This window comes from Cetorhinus maximus, chromosome 3 (genome assembly GCF_964194155.1).
Source record: "Cetorhinus maximus chromosome 3, sCetMax3.hap1.1, whole genome shotgun sequence".
NCBI classification, from domain to species: domain Eukaryota; kingdom Metazoa; phylum Chordata; class Chondrichthyes; order Lamniformes; family Cetorhinidae; genus Cetorhinus; species Cetorhinus maximus.
In genome coordinates, this window is record NC_135881.1 from 74,440,149 (window position 1) to 74,463,466 (window position 23,318).

At 41.1% G+C, this 23,318-nt stretch overlaps 1 protein-coding gene across 1 annotated transcript in view; it reads left to right on the forward strand.

Moving 5' to 3' along the window:
* The window catches only part of stk17a (serine/threonine kinase 17a), a 109,178-nt gene extending 87,446 nt beyond the window's left edge, over window positions 1-21,732 (forward strand). The window contains exons 4-7 of the mRNA XM_078538573.1: window positions 6,223-6,349; window positions 10,424-10,472; window positions 10,561-10,740; window positions 19,496-21,732. Of these exons, the coding sequence (XP_078394699.1) occupies window positions 6,223-6,349; window positions 10,424-10,472; window positions 10,561-10,740; window positions 19,496-19,793 (654 nt within the window). The 3' untranslated portion in view covers window positions 19,794-21,732. The remainder of the gene's footprint in view (window positions 1-6,222; window positions 6,350-10,423; window positions 10,473-10,560; window positions 10,741-19,495) is intronic.
* Window positions 21,733-23,318: the final 1,586 nt, after the last annotated feature.

Sequence of the window (23,318 nt, forward strand, 5' to 3'; positions counted from 1 at the left end):
ACATCACAACAAAACCATATCGTATACTATACTGCTTGATCTAGCAATGCCATTCCAGAAAGTGCTGGCAAAGTAAGATCCAAATAGCAATCATTCCCTGGGTTGAATCTTGCTGAGGACTTGTATAATGAGTATGCATGAAAACCTATATTGGGTTGAGTACAATGTTGACTGTCTGATGTGTTGGGTCTGATGTGCTTGTATATACTATAAGATTATATAATTTGGAGAATCCTATCAGGTTGAATGCTGAGTGGAGAGTAGAGACTTTCCTGTTCAATGAGATTTTCTCTAGGCTACTCCTGCACATTTTTGAGCTACCCCTTCAAAAGCCGCTAGCAGTGATTCAGATACTAAGCACTGTCTGTGGAATTTATTTAAATTAACTGCCTTTGCCTTGTCAAAGTTCAATTGTTAAAGAAACACTTCGTCATGGCATATAAGAGGGATGAAAAAGAGGTTATTAGTTTAAGACCCTTTGTATATCTATCCCCATTCCCTCCCTTACCCATCTTCTCATTCCTTCCCCTCACCCCCAACATACACTACAGATCGGTTGAGATTTGAGCATAATTTTCTGAATATACATTGATGTCGAGCAAGGTTCTCCAACACCTGCGCACATTTGGAGAATTAGGTCCATGTTCCCTTAAATAGCAGTTGAACTTCAGCCTTCCAACAAGATTGCTGACTGCTTGTATCTTTTGTGTATAAATAGGTGCTTCTTTGTATACTTTTAAGCCTGTAGAACCCAACAAAATCAAATTGCTAAGGTCTCGTTTTAAAATACATTTCTGACAATAGTATCATCTTATTTGATGGCACTAAAATACATGCAGAAAGTAAATGTCATGTTCCAAGTGAAGCTAGCTTGGTTGCTATTGGCACTTGTCAGTCACTGTCACTTCTGTGTTTCTACTTGAAGCTAAGTTCAAGAATGGGGAAAAAAATAATGTTCTGTGTGGATACATTGAGTCAGTGGTGCAATTTATTTGGGATGACATAGTGGAAATTAGTACAGTACTTTCTTTGTCATGTTCTCAAAGCAAAGTATTTATTTAAAAAATAAACTATTTATAAAGTAGATATTCTTTTCCAAAGAAATGTCTGCTAGTATCTAGTGTCAGCACTGGAAGAAGTTCCTAAGCTGTAGTAAAAACCTAGGTAGATGCCATAGTTGCTGTGTAGTGTGCTTTAACACACCTACACAAATGTACATGTATAGACCTAAAGTACAGTAGTTTCCTTCGGTCAAATAAATCCATAATGGTTTCATTCGACTAACCTGTTTACATTGGCTTGTAGTAGAGCCAATTAATATCCAGAACTTTACAATTTAAAGAGGTTTGGCAGAGATGAGAATGAACTATATCGCAAATGCATTTTGGGGAAAAATAAAGATCGAGATATTTTAATTCGACTTTGGTAACAAGGAGCATTTAGACAATAAGCTTCCAAATTCTCCTGACAAGACAAACAATGCATAAGGTAACACCATTCTCTATTGATATGAAAGCCAGCTATAGCTGAGCCTTTCAGGCCTGCGTTTCACAAAAAATAAGACAGCTGATATTTCTTAACTTTGTAGCATCACTGCAATTTAAATTTGCTTTCAGCTTCCAGTTAATTTTGGCTTAGCCAAGCATTTTGTTATGCTGTTCTCTCTGCTCTCTGCTGCCCTCACTGCTGGGGGTTGGTGGGGGTGGGGGGGGTGGGGTGTAACTAAAGTTGTTCAACAAAGGCTGCCTGCAACTGAGCATGTGCTAGTTTCACTCGGTGCAATACAAAAAGATGGCAAAGAGGATGGGATGGAATTTTCATTTACATTTCATTTGAGAAATTAAGGACTGAGAAACTTTGTGATACTCTTTTTAGAACTTCTAAAGTTGATTTTGAAGAAGTTTGAGCAGTTTGAAAGATTGCTCTGTCTGTGAGCATCATGTTCAGGTACAGCTGCAAGGGACCATAAATGTATTCCTGGAGATTCCTGGGTCTTTCTGCTTGGCAAGCAAAAAGACTCATTATCCAATTGGATGATGCTTGACTGTCAGCCAGACAGCCATTTTCCCCCCCCCATTTTCAATATTTTTATATCTGATAAAGAGAAATGATTAAAGGATTTTTATTTAAAAACAATCATTTTTATTGTTACTTGGATTTTTCTCCAGGATTGAACACAACAGTGTCCAGGAGATTGGTCTTCAATTCCTGGAGACTCCAAGCCAATGCTAGAGGGTTGGCAACCCCATACGTAATTGAAAAATGGCACTGGAGGCATATTTAGGGACAATGGGGGAATTCAACCCTTATAAAGAAGACCAGTGTAATTATGAACAAAGGTTACACATTTGGCTGAAAGTGAATAAAATAGGGGCTGACGATAAAGTAAATGTTTTCCTCTACCATGATAGGGCCAGATGATTTTGAGGTAGTGGCAAACCAGTACCATGAAATATTACAAAATTATTAAGATTCTGGACTTATATTATGGCATGACTAAGAATGAGATTTCACTGAGTTGCGTTCAGTGAAAGGAAGCAGTTGCCAAGTGAGACTGTTGCAGATTACGTTCTTAATTAAATTAAAGAAATTCTCTCATCACTGTGGCACCTAATTGATCTCAGAGACATGTTGATAGGAGGCTTAAAGAACAAAACAATCCAGGCCAAGCTTTTGAGCAAAGGCAATAAGCTGACATGGAAGGAGGCCTGTAATGAGGCCACAACCATGGAAATGGCAGAAAGAGCTGGCTGCAAATTGCAAAGAAGTACTTTTCCTGAGTCAACAAGGAAGATCCACCAGATTTCAGTGAGATCCAGGCCATGGCAACCAAGTTCACAGTCTCAGAATCTGAAATTTAGATGCTATCATTGCTATGGTAGCCACCAACCATTTAAATGCCCCATTTCCAGTCATAGTGCTATGCTTGTGGGAAGGTCGGTTATATCCAGACGGTAAGCAGGAGTAGAGAAAGTAGTAAAGCTCCAGGTCGCAGCCATGCACCAGGTTGAGGCCGTGGTAGATCTAAAGCTTGTTCAGGAGTCCGGAAATCCTTGAATGCGCACATGATGGATATGGAAGCAGAAGTTGATGTTATCGAGCAGGAAAGCCAAGAGTTGTCCTCAGTCAGAGAGCAAGGACAACAGCAAGTGGAAGCTGAGAGCAGAGGGGCTGAAGATAAAATTTCAGCACTCAGTAGAAATGAAAGTTAGAGATTCACAACTTTCATCATTGATACAGCTGCGACCATGTCTGTTTTCTCAGAGAGTACAAGAAATTCCTAAGTCACATTCCCTTATGCAAAACTCATGTGAAACTGACTTGTTTTTCCAATAACAGTATTCCAGTAAAAGATTGATTTCTAAGTTTGCGCCACAGTAATGAGAGAATTTCTTTAATTCAAGAATGTAATCTGCAGCAGTCTCACTTGCAACTGCTTAATGTTAATGTTAGAGTCGAATATGATGATACATCCTATTACTTTGTATTGGCAGTGGTAGGGAACAATGGCCTGAAATTTTCCTGCATCAGGTGGGCTCAGCGGGAGCGGTCAGGGAGCCGACTGCCGCCTGCGATCGGCTCCGCACTGGGATTTCACACGGGCAGGCCAATTAAGGCCCGCCTTGTGTGGATCACGAGCAGTCAGCGCTACCTGTGCGGGTGGGGGGAGGAGAGAGCGCCGGGTCTAGCGCGCAGTTCGCGTATGCGCGCGAAAGAGCGCTTCAATCTCCCTGAGGCTCGGAACTGCCTCAGGGAGATTGAAGCGCTTTTTAAAAAATAAATAAAGACATCAAAAATTTAATGAAACATGTCCCCTCATATGACTGTGTCACTTGAGATGGGACATGTTTTTATTTTCAAAATAAAGGTTTTATTTAGTTCGTATTAACTTTAGGAAACCTCATCCTGCTTGTGGATGAGGTTTCCTAAAGAGTGTAAAGGCCACTTGGCATTTTCGCCTGGGAATTTCAAGTTAATTAGGTCCTTAATGGCCTTAATAGGCTTTTCAATTATCAGTGAACGCACAGTTGGCTCCGGCGTGTACCCGCCGAATGAAATATTGCGCAAGAGCGCGGTGATGTCAGGACGCACGGCCGACATCATCATGCATCATATTACGTTCTGGCGTGTCAGGCGCATGCCCACACACCGAAGGTAAAATTCTGGCCAGTGTCTCCCTGATGGGAAGGAATTGACATAAGAGATGGTTAAACTGGGCCAAGTTGTGTACTTTAAGGACCAGTAAGGGCATGTTTTACGTTGAGAAAGTGCTAAGAGAGCACAAAGTGGTCTTTGAGTGCAGAGGACCAAATAATAAAATTAGCCATCAGTACAAGATTAAATATTTAAAGTCAGCAGATCATGCAAATGCGAACATTATTTCGAAATTTCCTGTGAAGACTGAATCACCACTGACTCCCCTGTGAATTACATTACATACATAAATGGCATGCCAGTATCTGCAAGAGAAATTGGTGAAGATACTCCCAACGATGTGTTGCTCAATAAAATGCTCAATTGTGTCATGAATAGCTGGACTAAAGAGTATGATGATGAGAAATTGTAGGAGTATCTCACACGTAGAAATGAACCGAGTGTATATCAAGGCTGTCTCCTTTGGGGTTTAAGAGTCTTTATTCCAATAAGAATTAGAAAGAGATTATTAGAGGAAGTTCATCAAGAGCAAACAGGGATAGTCCATATGAAAGCAATGGCAAGAAGCAATTTTTGATATTCAAAGGCAGATAGAGATGTTGAAGAGTTGATGAAAAGTTGTGAAGGGTGTCTCAGAATGAGAATAACCCAAACAAGGTTTCTTTAATTGCATGGTCAAACACAAGTAAACTGTGGGAATGAGTACATACCGATTTCTTTGAAGTGGAAAGGAAAGAGTACCTTGTTTTGGTCGAGAACCATAGCAAGTGGATAAATGTTGAGATTGCCTAATTCCAAAAGTGCCAAAACCATTGAGGTTGTGAGGAGTTGGTTTATATTTATAGCTTGCCAGAGTGTTGGTGTCAGATAATGGCCCACAGTTTATGTCACGAGTTTGAAATATTTCTGAATAAGAATGGGGTCAAACACAATATAGTACCACCATATCATCCAGCATCAAATGGCATTGCAGAAAGAAGTGTACAGACTGTGGAAAGGTCTTTGCAGTAGTATTTGCTAGGTAACAAGCTGGGCAGTAATTTCCATGTTTCTCATCGACACAGGCTTGACAATTTTCTATTCTCTTGCAGAATAATCCCACAGTCAACAACAGGTTGCTCACCTTATGAGTTAGTGTTTAAACTGAAACTCTGTCAGTGTCATGTAGATCATTTACTTGAAAAAGGAAATCTGATAAATCCTATAGTCAAAATTCCTCCTCCAGTCCCAAGTGAAAGTCAGAAAGAAAGTGAAAGTCACAAAGAAACTGAAAGTTTGGTTGTATCACAGAATCCACCAGTAGAGCAAAGTGAGCCAGAGTTTTTGATTAAGACAAATCAATCAATGTCACAGTCCCAACCATTAAGTCGATTGGTCGTCAAAGTTAAAGTTCATTTTGACACAGTCAGTGATGTTGAGACAGCAGAGTCAAGCTCATGGAAATGGAAGAAGATACTCGAATAGAAAGAGAAAGAAGCCAGATAGGTTAATTGAAAGTATGTAGAAAGGAAAAAGAAAATTGTTCTTTTCACTATTTCTTGTCAAATAATATTTTTGTTAAACACATATGGGTGTAAAGGAAAAACATTTTTTTTCTGTAAATATAAAATACTCTGGAAATATTGGTCATATATATTTTACTTGTGATTACAGTAACAAATTTGCAAACCAACCTGTTAAACTTTCAGGTATTGTTGATGTTGGTTAGGTCATATTGTATTCTGGGCGATTGTATGCATGTTATATTTTGCATTTTAATACGTACGTTTCTTTTTTAAGCGGGAATGGTGTGTGGTACATTGTAATAGCCAAGCATTTTGTTATAGTCCTCTCTGCGTATGTGAAAATAAAAGTTAGTCAATAATGGCTGCCTGCAGTTGAGCATTTGTTAGTCTCACTCAGTGCAATACAAAATAGCTTATGCTATAGAAAACTATATTAAACTATCTTTAACTATTTAAAATGCATTTATACAATGAAGTTACTATTTATTATTATGTCTCTGTTAGTACAGATATCAGTCTTATGACCACTGCCTAATGGTTCTGTATTTTATTTCCACCTCAGCCACAAAATATCCTTCTGACGAGTGAATCACCTCTGGGAGATATTAAGATAGTTGATTTTGGCCTTTCTAGAAGAGTCAATAATAATGAAGAACTAAGAGAAATTATGGGGACACCTGAATACGTGGGTAGGTATTCCTAAATTTCACTCCATAACTGAATGTGTTCAGTTTTACAGCAGCATAAATCAGAGGGGAATTTGTGAACCTTGGAAAAATCTCTCAGTGGACACCACTGGGCACCATTTCCATTTCCTACAACGTACTTTTTAAATGGATGAATTCACAAAATAACATGCTTTTTTAAAAAAAATCCAAATCCAATAGGATGTCCCTCTCCAAAGAAGAGTCATGTTGGGCTTGAAAAGTTAACCCTCTTTCTCTCTCCACAAATGCTGTCAGACCTGCTGAGTTTTGCCAGCGCTTTATTTTATTTTATTTCAGATCTCCAGCATTGGCAGTATTTTGCATTTATATTAGGATATCTCTCCCCATGTTAATGTTGATGTCTTTTGGAAGGTTCTGTGACTTTAAGCTATTGTAGTTCATGAGATCGGAATAGCCCCCATTTTTGTTCACTATATAGTTCATTATAGCATTATTCAATATTTACATTTTTCGCTCTCTGTGATTCTGTGACAGATAATGATACAGCACAGAAGAAGGTCTTTCACCCTATTGTGTCTGTGCTGGCTCTTTGGTAGAGCTATCCCATTAATCCTACTCCTTGCTCTTGCCCCTCAGCTCTATAAATTTTCCCATCAAGTGAAAGTTACTATTAAATCTGCTTCCACCACATTTTCAGGCAGTGCATTCCAGATCACAACAAATTACTGTGTTTAAAAAAAATTCCTCTGGTTCTTTTACCACCATCTGTGTTCTCCAGTCACCGCCCCTTGTGCCACTGGAAACAGTTTCTCTTTTTTTCACTCTTATCAAGGCCATTCATGATATTGAGCAGCTCTATCAAATCTGTTAAGTTTCTCTGCTCTGAGGAACAACCCAGGGTTCTGCAGTGTCTCCATGTAATTAAGGTCACTCATCTTTGGAATCATTTTAGTAATTCTCATCTGCTCCCTCTCCGAAGACCTTGGCAGGATTGGCCGTAATACTCCAGCAGAGGCCTTACCAGTGTTTTTATGATAGGTTAGCATAACTTGTTTGATTTTGTATGCTCTGCTTCTATTAATAAAACCAAGGATTCCATGTATTTTTTTTTAACAGCCTTTTCAGCTGCCCTGCTACCTAAAAGATTTGTGTGCATGCAGGTGTCTCTGCTCCTGCACCCCCGTTAAAGTTGTACCATTTAGCTTGCATTGCCTCTCCTCATTCTGCTTCCGAAAATATATCACTTTACACTTCGCTGCATTAAATTTCAACTGCCACATAGAAATATAGAAACTAGGAGCAGGAGTAGGCCATTCGGCCCTTCGAGCCTGCTCCACCATTCATTATGATCATGGCTGATCATCCAACTCAATAGTCTGCTCCCGCTTTCTCCCCATACCATTTGATCCCTTTCGCCCCAAGAGCTATATCTAACTCCTTGAAAACATACAATGTTTTGTTCGCAACTACTTTCTATGGTAATGAATTCCACAGGCTCACCACTCTCTGGGTGAAGAAATTTCTCCTCACCTCAGTCCTAAATGGTCTACCCCATATCCTCAGACTGTGACCCCTGGTTCTGAACTCCCCCACCATCGGGAACATCCTTCCTGCCTCTACCCTGTCTAATCCTGTTAGAATTTTATAGATTTCTATGAGATCTCCCCTCATTCTTCTGAACTCCAGCAAATATAATCCTGATCGACTCAATCTCTCCTCATATGTCAGTCCTGCCATCCCAGGAATCAGTTGGGTAAACCTTCGCTGCACTCCCTCTATAGCAAGTACATCCTTCCTCAGATAAGGAGACCAAAACTGCACACAATATTCCAGGTGTGGTCTCACCAAGGCCCTGTACAATTGCAGCAAGACATCCCTGTTCCTGTACTCGAATCCTCTGGCTATGGAGGCCAACATACCATTTGCCTTCTTTATTACCTGCTGCACCTGTATGCTTACCTTCAGCGACTGGTGTACAAGGACACCCAGGTCTTGTTGCACATTCCCCTCTCTCAATTTATAGCCATTCAGACGTGTCAGCCCACTTCACCAGTCTATGTGCTCCTGAAGTATGTCACTCTCCTCCTCGTTGTTCATTAAATTGTAGAGTTTGGTAACATTTGTCCCCGCTTACGGTCTGAGCTGAGAAATTGTCTCCACTGTTTGCAGTGCTGCTTGATGACCAGTGACAGAGCTATGCTTTCCAGGCTAGAACTAATTCTAATATTCAGCTTGGTGAATAAAAAGTTTGAATGTTAGTCAAAGCTAAGATTCAAATCCTCAAAATCATCCTGTTTAAATATAATGACAACTGCCAAATTGCCTGTGTGCTGAATTTGACCTGCCCTGGCATACTTAGCAATGTAATTGAGCTTCAAGAAACCCATTATTTACACAAACATTTTTTTTTTGAGTTAGCAGCACTACTTTGAGTAACCTTCCATATGTTTAACTCATTATTTATATACTTAATTGTCACTGGAATAAAGGACCAATATATTTAAGCAGGACTGATTCTACTTTCAGTATACCAGAATTATGAATATTGTGGTTTACTAATTACTACTAGTTGATGATTTCTGCGTGTTCCTTGCTACTCTCCTAAATTTTCCTTCAAACCAGTAATTGCTGCAGCTATACCACCAACTCTCAACATTGGTGGCCTGAGACACACATTCCCTATGCGCAAACTGGTTTAGTTTCAGGGAGATCTTTCCAATGTTGAAGTCACACACTTAACACTGTACCTGACTTGGAGGCATAGTCTAGTTATCCAGAATATATCAATTTTTAAAAATACTATGGAAAGATAACAACAGGTTTAACATTCAAGAGATTTAGTAATATCATTTTGGGTTGAATTTTAATTGAGGAAATAAAAACAGGTGGGTTTGGGTCAGGTTGGGGGTTAAAGTCTCAGAAATCTGTCTCCCGACCCAAACCCACCTCTTAACCATCCGTTCCCAGCTTCAACTGAGGCTGGAAGTTGGGCAGGCAACCGATCTGATCCAAGGAGGGGTAGGATACAACTTTCAATATGATAATGAGGCTACAAGCCTGATTGTTATTCTGCTTTTGAACACTCACTCTTGTCAGCCTGGTTTACCGAGCTTCAGTAACCTGGCAGCTTCCTCAAGGTGATGACTAGGTGGATTCCAAGATGAGTGGCTTCCCACTTACCTCTTGTATCCATGTGCCTGCCTAAGGAATGTCCATGACTGAGGCCCTCCTCGGTGCTCTTTCCCCTGAGGCTTCTGACCTTCACCTGTCCTACTCTTTCCCCTCACTCCTAGGGCTTTCAGCCCTCCAGGATTGACCTGGAGTCTCCAGGAATTGAAGCTCAATCTCCAGGACATTGCCGTGTGCATTCCTGGAGAAAAATCCAAGGGACATTAAAAGAATGATTTTTTTTTCATTTTCTTTGAGCATTTCATTTCTCCCTACCAGGTATAAAAATATTGAAAGGGGGGGGCGGGGGGAAGGCTGTTTGGCTGACAGTCAAGCATCATCAAATTGGGTAGTGAGTCTTTTTGCTTTCCAATTGGCACAGGAAGGCAGTGTGTCACAAGGATGGATGTGTGGATGTGTTGGCCAACGAATGGCTGGGGCATGGGGGCAAGTCATGTAATGAAATCTCCAGAAGTATATTTAATCACAGTTGGCAACCCTATCCACTCCACACCTGCCACCATACCTCAATCTTCTCTCCTTAGGATCATCAGCCCCTCCGTTGTCACCCTTTTGATTGCCTACAATTCCTCTAGTTGACCCCCATCCCCAGGATGGACTTGCCTGCTGCTGGGGGTGTCAGTGGGATATCTACCCAACTGAATGCCCAACTGTCAATCAGGCTGCGCCTACTGAAAGCTCCACAGCGTCTGAGGGAATACCGAACTGTGGGATGCCCCTGCTTTCTGACCAACCTGCTCCCTGTGGGTCAGACCAGTAAAAATTCTTCCCAATGCTTCTGTATGACTACTATAGGTTTCTCTCGAATATTTAAGGAAGTTCATTGATGAGTGCAGTGTACCCTGGCTATTTGTGAAGTCCAGTAAATTTGCCTCTAAATGTACATTTATTTTGTCCTTTTTTCAGCTCCTGAAATTTTAAATTATGAGCCAATCAGCACAGCAACAGATATGTGGTGAGTTAATCTAGGTGTGACCTTTTAAAATGAGCATTGCAATTAAATTGGTTGGAACTGCTTCTTAGAATGACTTTCCTCTGTTTAGGAGTATAGGTGTCCTTGCGTATGTCATGCTGACAGGGATATCTCCTTTCCTGGGAGATGACAAGCAAGAAACTTTCCTCAACATTTCTCAGATAAATCTCAGCTTCACAGAAGAAGATTTTGACAACATCTCCAAAGAGGCCATAGACTTCATTAAGACACTCCTTGTTAAGGAGCCTGAGTAAGTTTCTGATTTCATCTTGTTTCCCATTAATTTATTCAGCTCATTGAAAAATTGGAGGCCATTCTAGTCTTTGGCAAATTTCCATACTTATTTTGCGTCTCCAAGTCAGTGATAATAGGGTTGATTGATATCACTGTTACCTGGTGAAATGGTGCTGGGTGAAAAACTGAGCCAGCAAGTTGAAAAAGTTTTAAACACCTTAGAAACATTGAAATATAGAAACAGGAGTAGGTCATTCAGCCCTTCAAGCCTGCTCCGCCATTCAAATGATCATGGCTGATCCTCTATCTCAACACCATGCTCCCGCCCTCTCCCCATGCCCCTTGATGCCTTTAGAGTCTGGAAATCTATCTATTTCCTTCTTAAATATATTAAGTGACTTGGCCTCCACAGCCTTCTGTGGTAGAGAATTCCACAGGTTCACCACCCTCTGAGTGAAGAAGTTTCTCCTCATCTCAGTCCTAAATGGCCTATCCCATATCCTGAGTTTGTGACCCCTTGTTCTAGACCACCCAATATCATCCCTGCATCCAGTCTGTCCAGCCTAGGCAACTGAAAGTCTTGCCATCAATTATGGAACAATTATAATTGGAAATGCATAGGATTCCAGAATTAGAGGAGCGCAGATATCTTGAAGGGTCGTGGAGCTGGAGAAGATTATAGAGATAGGGAGACAAGTCCGAGAGGGATTTGAAAACAAGAACAAGAATTTTAAAGCCAGCACATTGCTTGACCAGTCAACAAGTACAGAGGTAATGGGGGAAGCGGGACTTGTTGTGAAATAAGACATGCACAGCACAGTTTTGGAAGAGCTCAAGTTTACGTAGAATGTGGGAGACTTGAAATAGACGAATCTAGAGGTAATAAAGGCATGAATGAGGGTTTCAGCAGCCAATGAGCTGAGACAGGGATGAAGTTGAACAATGTTACAGAGGTGGTCTTGGTGAAAGCACAAATCTGAGGTTGGAAGCTCAGCTCCGGATCAAATGTGACACCAAGGTTGCAAACAGACTGGCTGAATCTCAGGCTGTTGTTCGGAAGAGGGATGGAGCCTGTAGTTAGGGAAGGGTGTTTGCAGCAATGAAAACAGTGGCTTCAGTCTTCCCAATATTTAATTGAAGGAAATTTCTGTTCATCCAGTATTGGATGTCATACAAGCAGTCTGAAAATTTAGGAACAGCCAAGAGAGGTGGTGATGAGGTAGAGTTGGGTGTAGTCAATGTGCACGTGAAAACTATTGCTATGGTTTCAAATTATGTCGCAGAGGGGCAGCATGTAATGAGGGGGCCAAGGTTGGACACTTGGGGGATGCCAGAGGTAACAGTGCACACAGGAACAGGAAGCAAAGTCATTGCAAGTGATTCTCTGGCAATGATCAGATAGGTAAGAATTAAGAATGGAATCACGAGAAAGCAGTCCCACAAGCTGGACGACAGAGGAGAGGCATTGGAGGAGGATGATGTTATCAACCGAGTCAAAGGCTGCAGACAGGTTGAGAAGAACAAGGAAGGAAAGTTTAACTTTGTCACAGTCATATAGGATGTCATTTGTACTTTGATAAGAGGCATTTCGGTACTGTGGCAGGGACGGAACCTGATTGGAGGAATTCAAACAGGAACTTCCAGGAAAGATGTAAACAGCATGTTCAAGGATTTTCGAGAGGGAAGGGAGGTTGGAATTGGGCTGGCAGTTTGCAAGGATGGTGGTGTCAAGGGTTTGTTTTTTGAAGCGTGATCATGGCAGATTTTAAAGGAGAGAGGGACAAGACCTGAAGAGAGAACTCTTTACAATATCAGCTAACATGGGACCAGGAGGGGAAGTTGGATGACCAACAGTTTGTGGGAATAGAATTGAGGAAACAGGAGGTGGGTCTCATGGTCAAGGTGAGCTCCGAGAGGGCATGAGGGGATTGCAGTGGTTCAAGAAGAGGGCTCACCACCACTTTCTCAAGGGCAATTAGGGATGGGCAATAAATGCTGGCCTGAATGAATTTTTAAAAAAATCAAAGTATGGTGCAAACAGCTGGGCCTGGAATATTTTTTGATACATATTGAATTGTTGAGTTGAGTAAGCATCAGGATAGAAGGGTTTATGTAGGGAGTGGGGGTATAAGAGGAGAGAAGTTAATTCATTACTAGCAAATGTGTCTTTTTATTATTCAAAAAGAATTATTCAGGCTGAGATTTTAATAAAATTACAATGCTTCAGCATTCATTTATACAGGATGTTTAAAGATTCCAACATAGTAGAGCTGATATTACTGAAGTGGCGGGGGGAGGAAAGCAGGAGCTGTCCATCTGTATACATGGGAACGGTACCTCAGTGATAATGTTGCTCAATGAGTAGTCCAGAGGCCTGGACAAATGCTCCAGAGACATGACTTCAAATCCCACCATTGTAGCTGTTGGAATTTAAATTCAATTAATTCATGAATGTGGAGTAAACAGCTAGTCTCAGTAACCACTGGGTTGTCTTTAAAAACCCATCTGGTTCACAAATTCCCTTTAGTGAATCTGTTGTCCTTATCCAGTCTGGACTATATGTGACTCCAGACCCACAGCTTTGTGGTTGATTCTTAACTGCCCTCTGAAATTGTCTAACACTCAGTTGTATTAAACTGCTATGGAAATGTCAAAAAATAAATAAAATGGGATGGACCACCCGGCATTGTCCTAGGCACCGGAAAGGACAATGGGAAACCCAGCCCAGTCGACACTGCAAAGTCCTCCTCACTAACCTCTTGGGACATGGGCAAAAATTGAGAGAACTGTTCCACAGGCTAGTCAGGCAATAGTCATACTCACCAAACCTTACAGCCAATGCCCCAAACACCACCAACACCAGGTAACGTAGCACAGTGTTATGTAGTTAGGAGGGATTGAGTCTTCAGTATGACTCTGGAACCTTATGGCAGCAGGTTAAATATTGAGGTAAGGAAACCTACCATTTACCACCTACCAACCATCCTCAGCTGATGAATCAGTATTTCTCCATGTTCAGCAACACTTGGAAGAAACACTGAGGGTAGCAAAGACACAGGGACTTCAAAGCAGCAGCTGGTAAGAGAATCAATACAAGGGCAAAGCCTACTTGACCTCATCCTCATCCATCTATTTGTCGCAGATGCATCTGTCCAATTCTGTATTGGTAGGAGTGACCACCACTGTGGAGACAATGTCCCATCTTCACAATGAGGATACCCTCCATTGTGCTAAATGGGACAGATTCAGAGCGGATCTAGCGGCTCAAAACTGGGCATCCATGAGGCGCAGTGGGTCATCAGCAACAGCTAAATTGTCATTTATAATCTCATGGTCTGACATATCCCTCACTCTACCATTACCATCAAACCAGGCGATCAATCTGGAGAAGTGTAGGAGAGCATGCCAAGAATAGCACTACGGCAAACCTAAAAATGGTATGCCAATCTATTGAAGCTACAATGTATGTTAAACTGAACAAACAACATGTTACAGGCAATCCCACAACCAATGGAGTAGGTCAAAACTCTGCAGTCCTGCCACATGCAGTTGTGAATGGTGGTGGAAAATTAAACAAATAACGGGAAAAGGAGGCTTCACAAATACGCTATGGCAGAGTCCAGCACATTAGTACAAAAGAAATATTCGCTACCATCTTCAGTCTGAAGTACTGAGTGGATAATCTATCCATGCCTCCTTCTGAGGTCCCAGTCTTCACCCAGTTCGATTCACTGCACGAGGTATCACGAAATAGCTGAAGACACTGGCTAGAGTAAAGGCTACGGGCTCTGACAACATCCCAGCTGTAGTACTGAAGACTTGTGCTCCAGAACTAGCCACACCCCTAGCCAAGCTGTTCCAGTACAGTTATAATACTGGCATCTACCCGGCAATTTGGAAAATTGCCTAAGTAGATCCTGTCCACAGAAAGCAGGACAAATCCAATCCAGTCAATTACCATCCCATTACACTACTCTTGATCATCAGCAAAGTGATGGAAGGTGTTGTCAAAAGTGCTGTTATTTTGTGGCACTTACTCAGCAACAACCTGCTCACTGTTATTTCACCAAGGACATTCAGTCATTCTTAAAACTTTGTTCCAAATATGGACAAAAGAGCTGAAATAAAGAAGTGGGGTGAGAGTGACTTCCTTTGACATTAAGGCAGCATTTGATCAAGTTTGGCATAAAAGAGCCCTAGCAAAATTTAAGTCAATGGGATCGGGGGAAAATCTTTCCACTAGTTCGAGTAATACTTAACTCAAAGTAAGATGCTTGTGGTTGTTGGAAGCTATTTGTCTCAGCCCCAGGATGCCACAGTTCTTAGGGTAGTGTTCTAGCCCAAATATCTTCAGCCGCTTCATTGATGACCTTCTGTCCGTTGTTACGATCCCGGATGAGACCTGCAATTTTATTACGATCTGGTTAGGGACCAGTAACTCTTGTTGTAAAGTAGACAAAATTTGAAATCCCAGTTACTTAGTAAGAGAATAAAGCCACAAGATTCCATGGTTTTAAACACAACAGAAGAACTTCTACTGTACAAAAGTCAGCAAAGCGAACAGTCAGCACTATCTATCTTATTCTCTAACATCCAGAATTAATGAGTTAATCATGAATTAACATGTGATCAAACACATCACAAACTGCACATTAAATGGCAGGCACAGTCAAGACAGATCCCACGAATATCCCAGCAACCCACCCAGGCATCGAGGAATTTCAGCTCCTCTCCTTTTAAAGAGCTGGTCTGATCCCCAGCTGACAGCAGCTCTCCTCCAACTGAGGTTCACGGGTACAATCCTCACCAAAACACACACTATTCCACATCTCTCAGATCTGCTCCCAGGTCCAGGCTTCTTAGTCTTCATTGCCAGCTGAGCCGATGTACTTCTGAAACTGCATCCAACTGTGTTGGCTAGGCTACACTCCAGCTTCTAAACACAAGCACGGTCCTGACTCCTCAGCCATGCTGCTGCCAACAACTATGTTCACCTCCCAGATCTCTAGCATACAACTGCTCCTGGACTTCTCGGAGCCCCAACACCCAAGCTGAGCTGCCACAAACAATTGGTAGCCTTAGTGAATTGATTCTCCTCCAGCTTTATGGAGCAGATAACCACATCAGCTTCACTGAGCTGACACTGCTCCCTGCTTTCTGTGCCCAACTCCCAGTGGAGCTGTTGCCAACAACTGCTGCTTGAACTGAACTGAGTCCGGTTAAATCTTACAACAGAGGTCAGCCTCTGTTCTGAGGCAGAATCTAATGTATCAACCCTTAGTACATTCTATACCCTAAATGTTACAATCTCCAGTCAACAAAAGATCACTCTCACAGATGCTAACTTACAATGGCTCCCCGTCCAAAAGCACACAGACAAAAATCCAAAAACTATTGATTCCCTCACACCATCATAAGATGGGGATGTTGACTGATGGATGTTCACTGATGATTGCAGAATGTTCATTTCAATGTGCAACACTTCAGATACTGAAGCAGTCCATGCCAATATGCATCAAGACCTGGTCAACATTCAGGCTTGGGTGTAGGAGTTTCCCTTTTCCCCTCAGAGACCCTCCCCACACTCAAGTTCGTGACACCAGATTCACAAGTGTATGGCTTGATCAGAATGACCAGTGAGACAAGTTTCTTCTGATAATTCACAATTGCTTTATTGAATCACCCACAATCCCACAATACAAAACCCAAAATTTAAAACAACCTATTCCCAGTACCTGACACACAGTCAGCACGACTCAAACTTACAAAAACACAGATAAAACACCACGCCCTGTCCTGAAACCTGAAGAAAATAAAAATCCCTCAGAACAATATCACCAAGATATGGCTGAAACAAGTTACAAGGTGCTGGCAAAAAAAACAAATTTTCACCGCAAACCTTCACAAAACCCTCAAGCCAATGTCACAATGTTTTGGCTAAAACTTACAATCCCCAACATGGCTGGTCTATCCGGTGTTGACTACAGAACTGAGTCAAGGTGACCAAACTCGACCCTTCTTCCAACTGCAGCCCAACACCTCAGATTTGCTCTTATTTTATAATAATTTAACTCCGACATGTCAAAACATATTTCCTGTTGTTCCAATGTCCATTTAGTTGATTCCACACAAAGTCCAGACAAATGTCATCAACTCCTGCTGGTTGAAACAATACACGGTTTTCCATGGAAGACGTATCCAGCCGAATATTATCAGTTCTCATTGTATAAGCAATTATCTTGCTGTTTGAGGTAGCACAGTAACAGCACAATAACAGCACCTGGCTCCAAAGTTAATGAAGGTTTGAATGACCCTGTTCCAGCACTATTGTCTGTGGTGGTTGAATAATTCCTTGAGTGTATTGTATTGATATGTCCTTTTGCCATTGTATTGGGTAATTATACTTCTTGAATATGTTAGTCAATGTCCAAACCCTTTTGATAAGTCACTGTGTTTTCACTAAATGTCCGAATTAACTCCTTGTTGCCCAGCCCTGTACTGCTGACTGCAGCTTACCATTTTGAAATTTATAGTTCCAATAATGAGGGCAAAACATGTCTGTGGGTTTGAAATTATGTTCCATAAATTTCCCAGTTGGAGGGGATTTCGATCCTACATGGGCTAATAAGCGGCAAGTAACATTGTTATGCTACGCAAGTGCTAGGCAACGACCATCTCCAACAAGAGAGAATCTGACCATCTCCTTTTGACATTCAGTGGCATTAGCATCACTGAACGCTTCTCCATCAACATCCTGGGGTTTACCATTGACCAGAACCTGAACTGGACTAGCCATATAAATACTGTGGCTACAAGAGCAGGTCAGAGGCTGGGAATTCTGCAGCATTTAACTTACCTCCTGACTCCCCAGAGCCTGTCCAATATCTACAAGGCACAAATCAGGAGTGCAATGGAATACTCTCCACTTGCCTGGATGAGTGCACCTCCAACAACACTCAAAGCTTGGCACCATCCAGGACAAAAAAGCCTGCTTGATTGGCAGCCCATCCACCACTTCATTCCACTCTCTCCACCAGTGAAGCAGACTGACATCAGTGTGTACCATAGAAACATAGAAAATAGGAGCAGGGGTAGGCCATTCGGTCCTTCGAGCCTGCTCTGCTGTTCGTTATGATCATGGCTGATCATCCAACTCAATAGCCTGCTCCCGCTTTCTCCCCATATCCTTTGATCCCTTTCGCCCCAAGAGCTATATCTAACTCCTTCTTGAAAGCATACAATGTTTTGGCCTCAACTACTTTCTGTGGTAGCGAATTCCACAGGCTCACCACTCTCTGGGTGAAGAAATTTCTGCTCACCTCAGTCCTAAATGGTCTACCCCTTATCCTCAGACTGTGACCCCTGGTTCTGGACTCCCCCACCATCGGGAACATCCTTCCTCGATCTACCCTGTCTAGTCCTGTTAGAATTTTATAGGTTTCTATGAGATTCCCCCCTCATTCTTCTGAACTCCAGCGAATATAATCCTAAAATATAATCCATCTCCAGGATGCTCTATAGCAACTCACCAAGCCTCCTTCGAACACACCTTCCAAACCATGACCTCTACCATCTAAAAGGACAAGGGCAATGGAATTATGGGAACACCACCTACAAGTTCCCCTCCAAGCCACACACCATCCTGATTTTGAACTATATCTCTGTTCCTTCACTGTCACTGGCTGGGAGTTGATTAGCTTAGTTGGCTAGATGATTAGAGTTTGGTACAGAATAACGCCAATGGTGTGGGTTCAATCTCTGTGTGGCAATGGTAGTCTGTCTCCTTGCCTTGCCCCATCCTTGATGCTGAGCACTGCCCATCAAGCTATATTTAACTACTTGTCTCTCCCTAAGAGAGATAAATGCCTGTGATCTCTCATGGGCTATGGCTAATTACCTCACTGTCACTTGGTCTAAAACCTTCCTAATGGCACTGTGTGTGCACCTACACCACATGGACTGCAGTGGTTTAAGAAGGTGGCTCATGACCACTTTCCAAAGGGCAACTAGGAAATGACAACAAATACTAGTCCCGCCAGCAAAGTTCATCCCAGGAATGAATCTTTAAAAAAAACATAAGTTCAATCTTCACTTAACCTTTTCTGCTCCAATGGAAATAATCCCAATATTTTACTTCTATCCTCATTAGTGTTTTCCCATGCTTAACCTAATCCTGATGAATTTATGCTGTAATCTCTCAAAAGCTTTAATATTCTTTCTATAAAGAAAGTGCCCTAAAATTGTACGCTCTTCTTCCTACGACTGATTGTGGTTTTATTTAGCTGCTCTTACACTTTAAGGGGATTATGCATTTGAACTGATTTATCTCTGTACATCCACACTATTCCATTGAGTGTATTCTCTCATTCCATATTTTTCTCCCCAAAATATATTACTCCTCATATATCCACTTTAAAGTACATTTGTTACCCATCTTCCCATTCTGTTAACCTGTCCTTGTCTTCTAAAATCTTCCTGTTTGCCAAACCTCTTCCTTTTGTGACATTAGCAAATTTCAAGATTGTGCTCCCTTTGCTCAAATCCAAATAATCTCAACCCTTGCGATACTTCACTCCCAACCCATTTCTACTCTAAGCAACCACAATGTGACCCCCAACATTGTGTCCATCAATTGATGTTGTATCATGCTGCTACATTTTCTCATTGCGCGAGCCCAGATTCACACACCCAATGCCTGTAGCGTGGTTTGATTTAAAATGATTTTTGACTTTTCTACTATTGTTTAGTGTGTTATCTGCTTTCTTTGGCAGAGAACGAGCTTTAGCTGAGGAGTGTCTGAGGCACCCATGGTTGGTACATGAATGCGATGAAACAGAATTTGTCTCTGAAACCTCCACCAACACCCTTGAATCTACAATTTCAGAAGAATCAGAAAAGCAAAGCCAAGAAACAGAGGAGCTCATTGTCATGGCATCATACACGCTGGGACAGTGCAGACAGTCTGAGAAAGAAAACCTAAAAACTGACCAAAAAGCCATCTCCAAACGCTTCAAATTTGAAGAGCCCTTTAACACCTTACAGGAAATTTCAGGAGAGTTTATCTATTGAATTGTGGGATGGAAACACTCTACATTCTAGAGAGTTTTTTAAAAAAATAATGGACTCTGACATAACAGTTGTTTTGTGAGCATCTATTTCCTCTCCAGATATTCAAATAGAAACAGATTAATGTCTGACTGCCAAGGACTGTTGTGCCATGCTTCTGGATTCAATGTGTGAAGAATACTCAAAGTAAAGTCAATCAGAGAGCCATAAGGGTTGTTGATAATTGAAGTACTTTCCTTCAATACACAGTACACAGTTCAGAGCTATACTTGTTTCACAAAAGGCGACTGGCTGAGCATTATTGGGAAATATCAGTTTTATTTGCACAATGGGTGGGGGGGAATCTCTTTAGTTCTGGATTGATCCTTTAAGCTATTGTACTATCAGTAACAAAATTTAAATGTGCAGTATTTGTGAATAATGCACTTTGACATTTTAGTTTAAATTCTAAAAAATACTTGTTCCCTAACAAATTATGACAAGCTATATTCACAAATAATGCACATTTAAGTTTGTTGTTGTTACCTGGAATTATTTGCAACATTCCTCTTTTTAAGCATGTATGAATTATACAAGTCAAAAGTTGATTTTCTTGATTTATTTCACTATTTTTGAATAATTGTATTTGTATATGTATTTTTGTGTTGTTTGTGTGAGTATTTTTGTGATCAGAAACAACTGCTTAAGATTCCCAGAATGAGGGTTAACCTGTTCAGTAAAATTGCTGCACAATGGACAGTGATAGATGTTACTCTATTGGTGCCTTACAGATTAGAAATTTATATAGTATTCATTATGCAAAGGACTGCAAAATTAATTTAGTTTAATGTACAGATTTTTTTTAATATTGGTAATCTGGTTAACTTTTTGTAACAGTAAACAATTTGTTAGCTTTCTGACTGGTTACAAAGCTACGATAAAATTACATCTTTGTAAATACATTTATAAAACTTTTTTAAAAATGAATGCTGGGGGACAACTAAACACACTGCAGTGTGCACTTGGCAGAATAGAGGACTGTATGTTGTTATATGCAGCAGTCACTTGTCTCAAGGGATTAGAACTAAAGTCTTATAATTGAAGAACAGAACTGAGTTCTGGACAGCAGCTTATGTTAATGCCACGTTGTTACATTCAGTATTTACATCAATTTGTAATTCTACAGCACAAAAGTGTAATTTTTTTGCAAGACAAAATCTCCATCTTTTTTTAAAAATTAACTCAGGGATCCCTGATATTGCCATATATATTTTAATTATAGTTGTTTTTACGAAGTAAAGTTTTCTTTTAAGGTAATCTTAGTCTTGTTTATTAAATTTATCCTGCACACAGAATTCTTTGATTTCTACCCCCTCCCCAATAAGTTACTGCACAATATTATGCAAATGTTAACCTGTTGAAAGGAAACAACTCCGTCCAGTCAACACAAATATAAGTAGCCTTTTAAGGCTTAATGGGGGTTACTAATTGAAAGTTATGCTTAAAGTTGTTTCTAGGCTTTGAAGCGGGTTATCGGGAGTACATTGTTTCTTCACCCAATATGCAGGATTCACCTGCAAATGGTGCTAAATGGAATACAATCTCAGCTAGAAGAACAGTCTGTATTTACTAGAGATATTTTTTCTCTTGTTTCTTGTTTCTGTATTTAAAAAGTTAGCCAGTGTTCTTGATGTAAATTTCCCTCTGGTGAGTTTGAGGTAGCCATGTTTTCATAATTATTTGGTAAAATCTACCTTTTCTCAAAATGATCTTAAACTGAACATTTTGACAGCGTTGCCTTTGTTTTCAGGTGTCTACTGTAAAGTTAACAACTGCTAGCTAGTGCTTTTACCTGCAATACTGTGTATACCTTATTCCACGAGGGGGGGAAAAGGCAGTTTTTGTATCTTTATCATAAAAGATGTACATACTCCTATAATAAACATATCTGGTTTCTTGCTTATTGATTTTGTACTTAAGTGTAATTGCTAAGTAAATGATCAGTCTTCAACTTTGAGGGACTGGGATCGTCACGCACACATTACATTAAACATTCCTACAAACTAGGTGTGATTCGTACCTTAGAACCATGGATAATTGGATACCTATGTTTCATAGGCTATAATCAATGGTGTTTACTAAGTAGAGATAATATGTAATTCTTTAAAAGAAATTCTATTGAATTCCCTGCATCTGATAATGCACAATTATTGTTTCCTCCTTTCGCTCAATTTCACATTTAAATGGGTGAGTGTTATCCTATGAAGAAAACACTAGAGCACTGATCTTTTTCAAACACTTTGGCTTGCATAAGGGTGTTTCTTAATTTTGACACTGAAGTGTTGTGTTGAAGCTGCATTCCTCCTGTTTTGCCCCAATTCAAGTCAATGAAATGAAAATTGCAAATGATTATAACAGGTGGCTAAACCAATCTTGGCCATTTTACACGCGCCCAAAGTCAAATCTGAGCCTCCTTTCAGCATTCTATCAAGGTTTCCACCCTGGATCTTATGTTAACTAGTTTGGCATAGGTTGATGCTGGCATGTTGCCACCAGATGTGTTTCAAATGTGACCAGTCTCCACTGATCACCACACCCCACAATTTCCAGCCCTGTAAACTTTGTGAAGTTGCGAAGCATAAAAACACAATTTGCCTCAACAGAAAAAAACCATGAGCAGCAGATCTTTAGTTCCAGATCAGAAAGTGCATCAGTTTCAGGTTGATGTTCATTCTCAGAAGTGATACTCAGAGGATTCACCTGTATCACGGACAGAGTTCAGTTGTGAAGAGAAGCAACACCAGAATCTTCTGCATTACCAACACTTGGACATGTACTGCTAATGGCACAGATAGCTGCAAATACGAGTGCCCTCGACACTTAAGCTCTGATCAGATTGCCCACTTAGCTATATTATAGCAAGAGATCCCAGCTGAGGAGCTAGCTTGTCAACACTCCTTAGATAGAATTTACTACCCTTCTCCACCAACCCCCTCCCCCTACCCAGGAGCAGGCTGGGAGGCAGAGCGGTCTCATAATCAGGTAGGAAGGTGCAGTGCGGAGAGCCTGTCACTTTGCCAACTCCCACACCCCCACCCTCAATTAAGTCAGGGATGGGGAAAGTTGAGGACAGCCTTGCTGCCCCTAGGACAATTGAGGCCCATATGTTGCCCGGTATTCTACCAGCAGTGGGGGTGGGGCCCCACACAATGGGCAGAAGTTTTCCATCAGCGAGCTGGGGGCGGGGCCTGCTCACTGACACGGGGTGACATTGGAGGGAACCCTTGATGTCATCCCACCCCATTTAAATATTCAGGAAGGCGGGGGGACAGCGCGATCAGCTGTCCGCCCGCCGACCTGTCAATGGCCAATTGAGGCCATTGACAGGATAGTTAAACCAATTAAAGACCTTGCCCGTCCAACCTTAAGGCTGGCGGGCAGGCCAAGAGCCCCAGCGGGCTTCTGAAAAAACATGAAACCTCATCCACTGGTGGCATGAGGTTTCATGTCGGTTTTAAAAAACTTTAATAAAGTTTTTCTGATATTTAT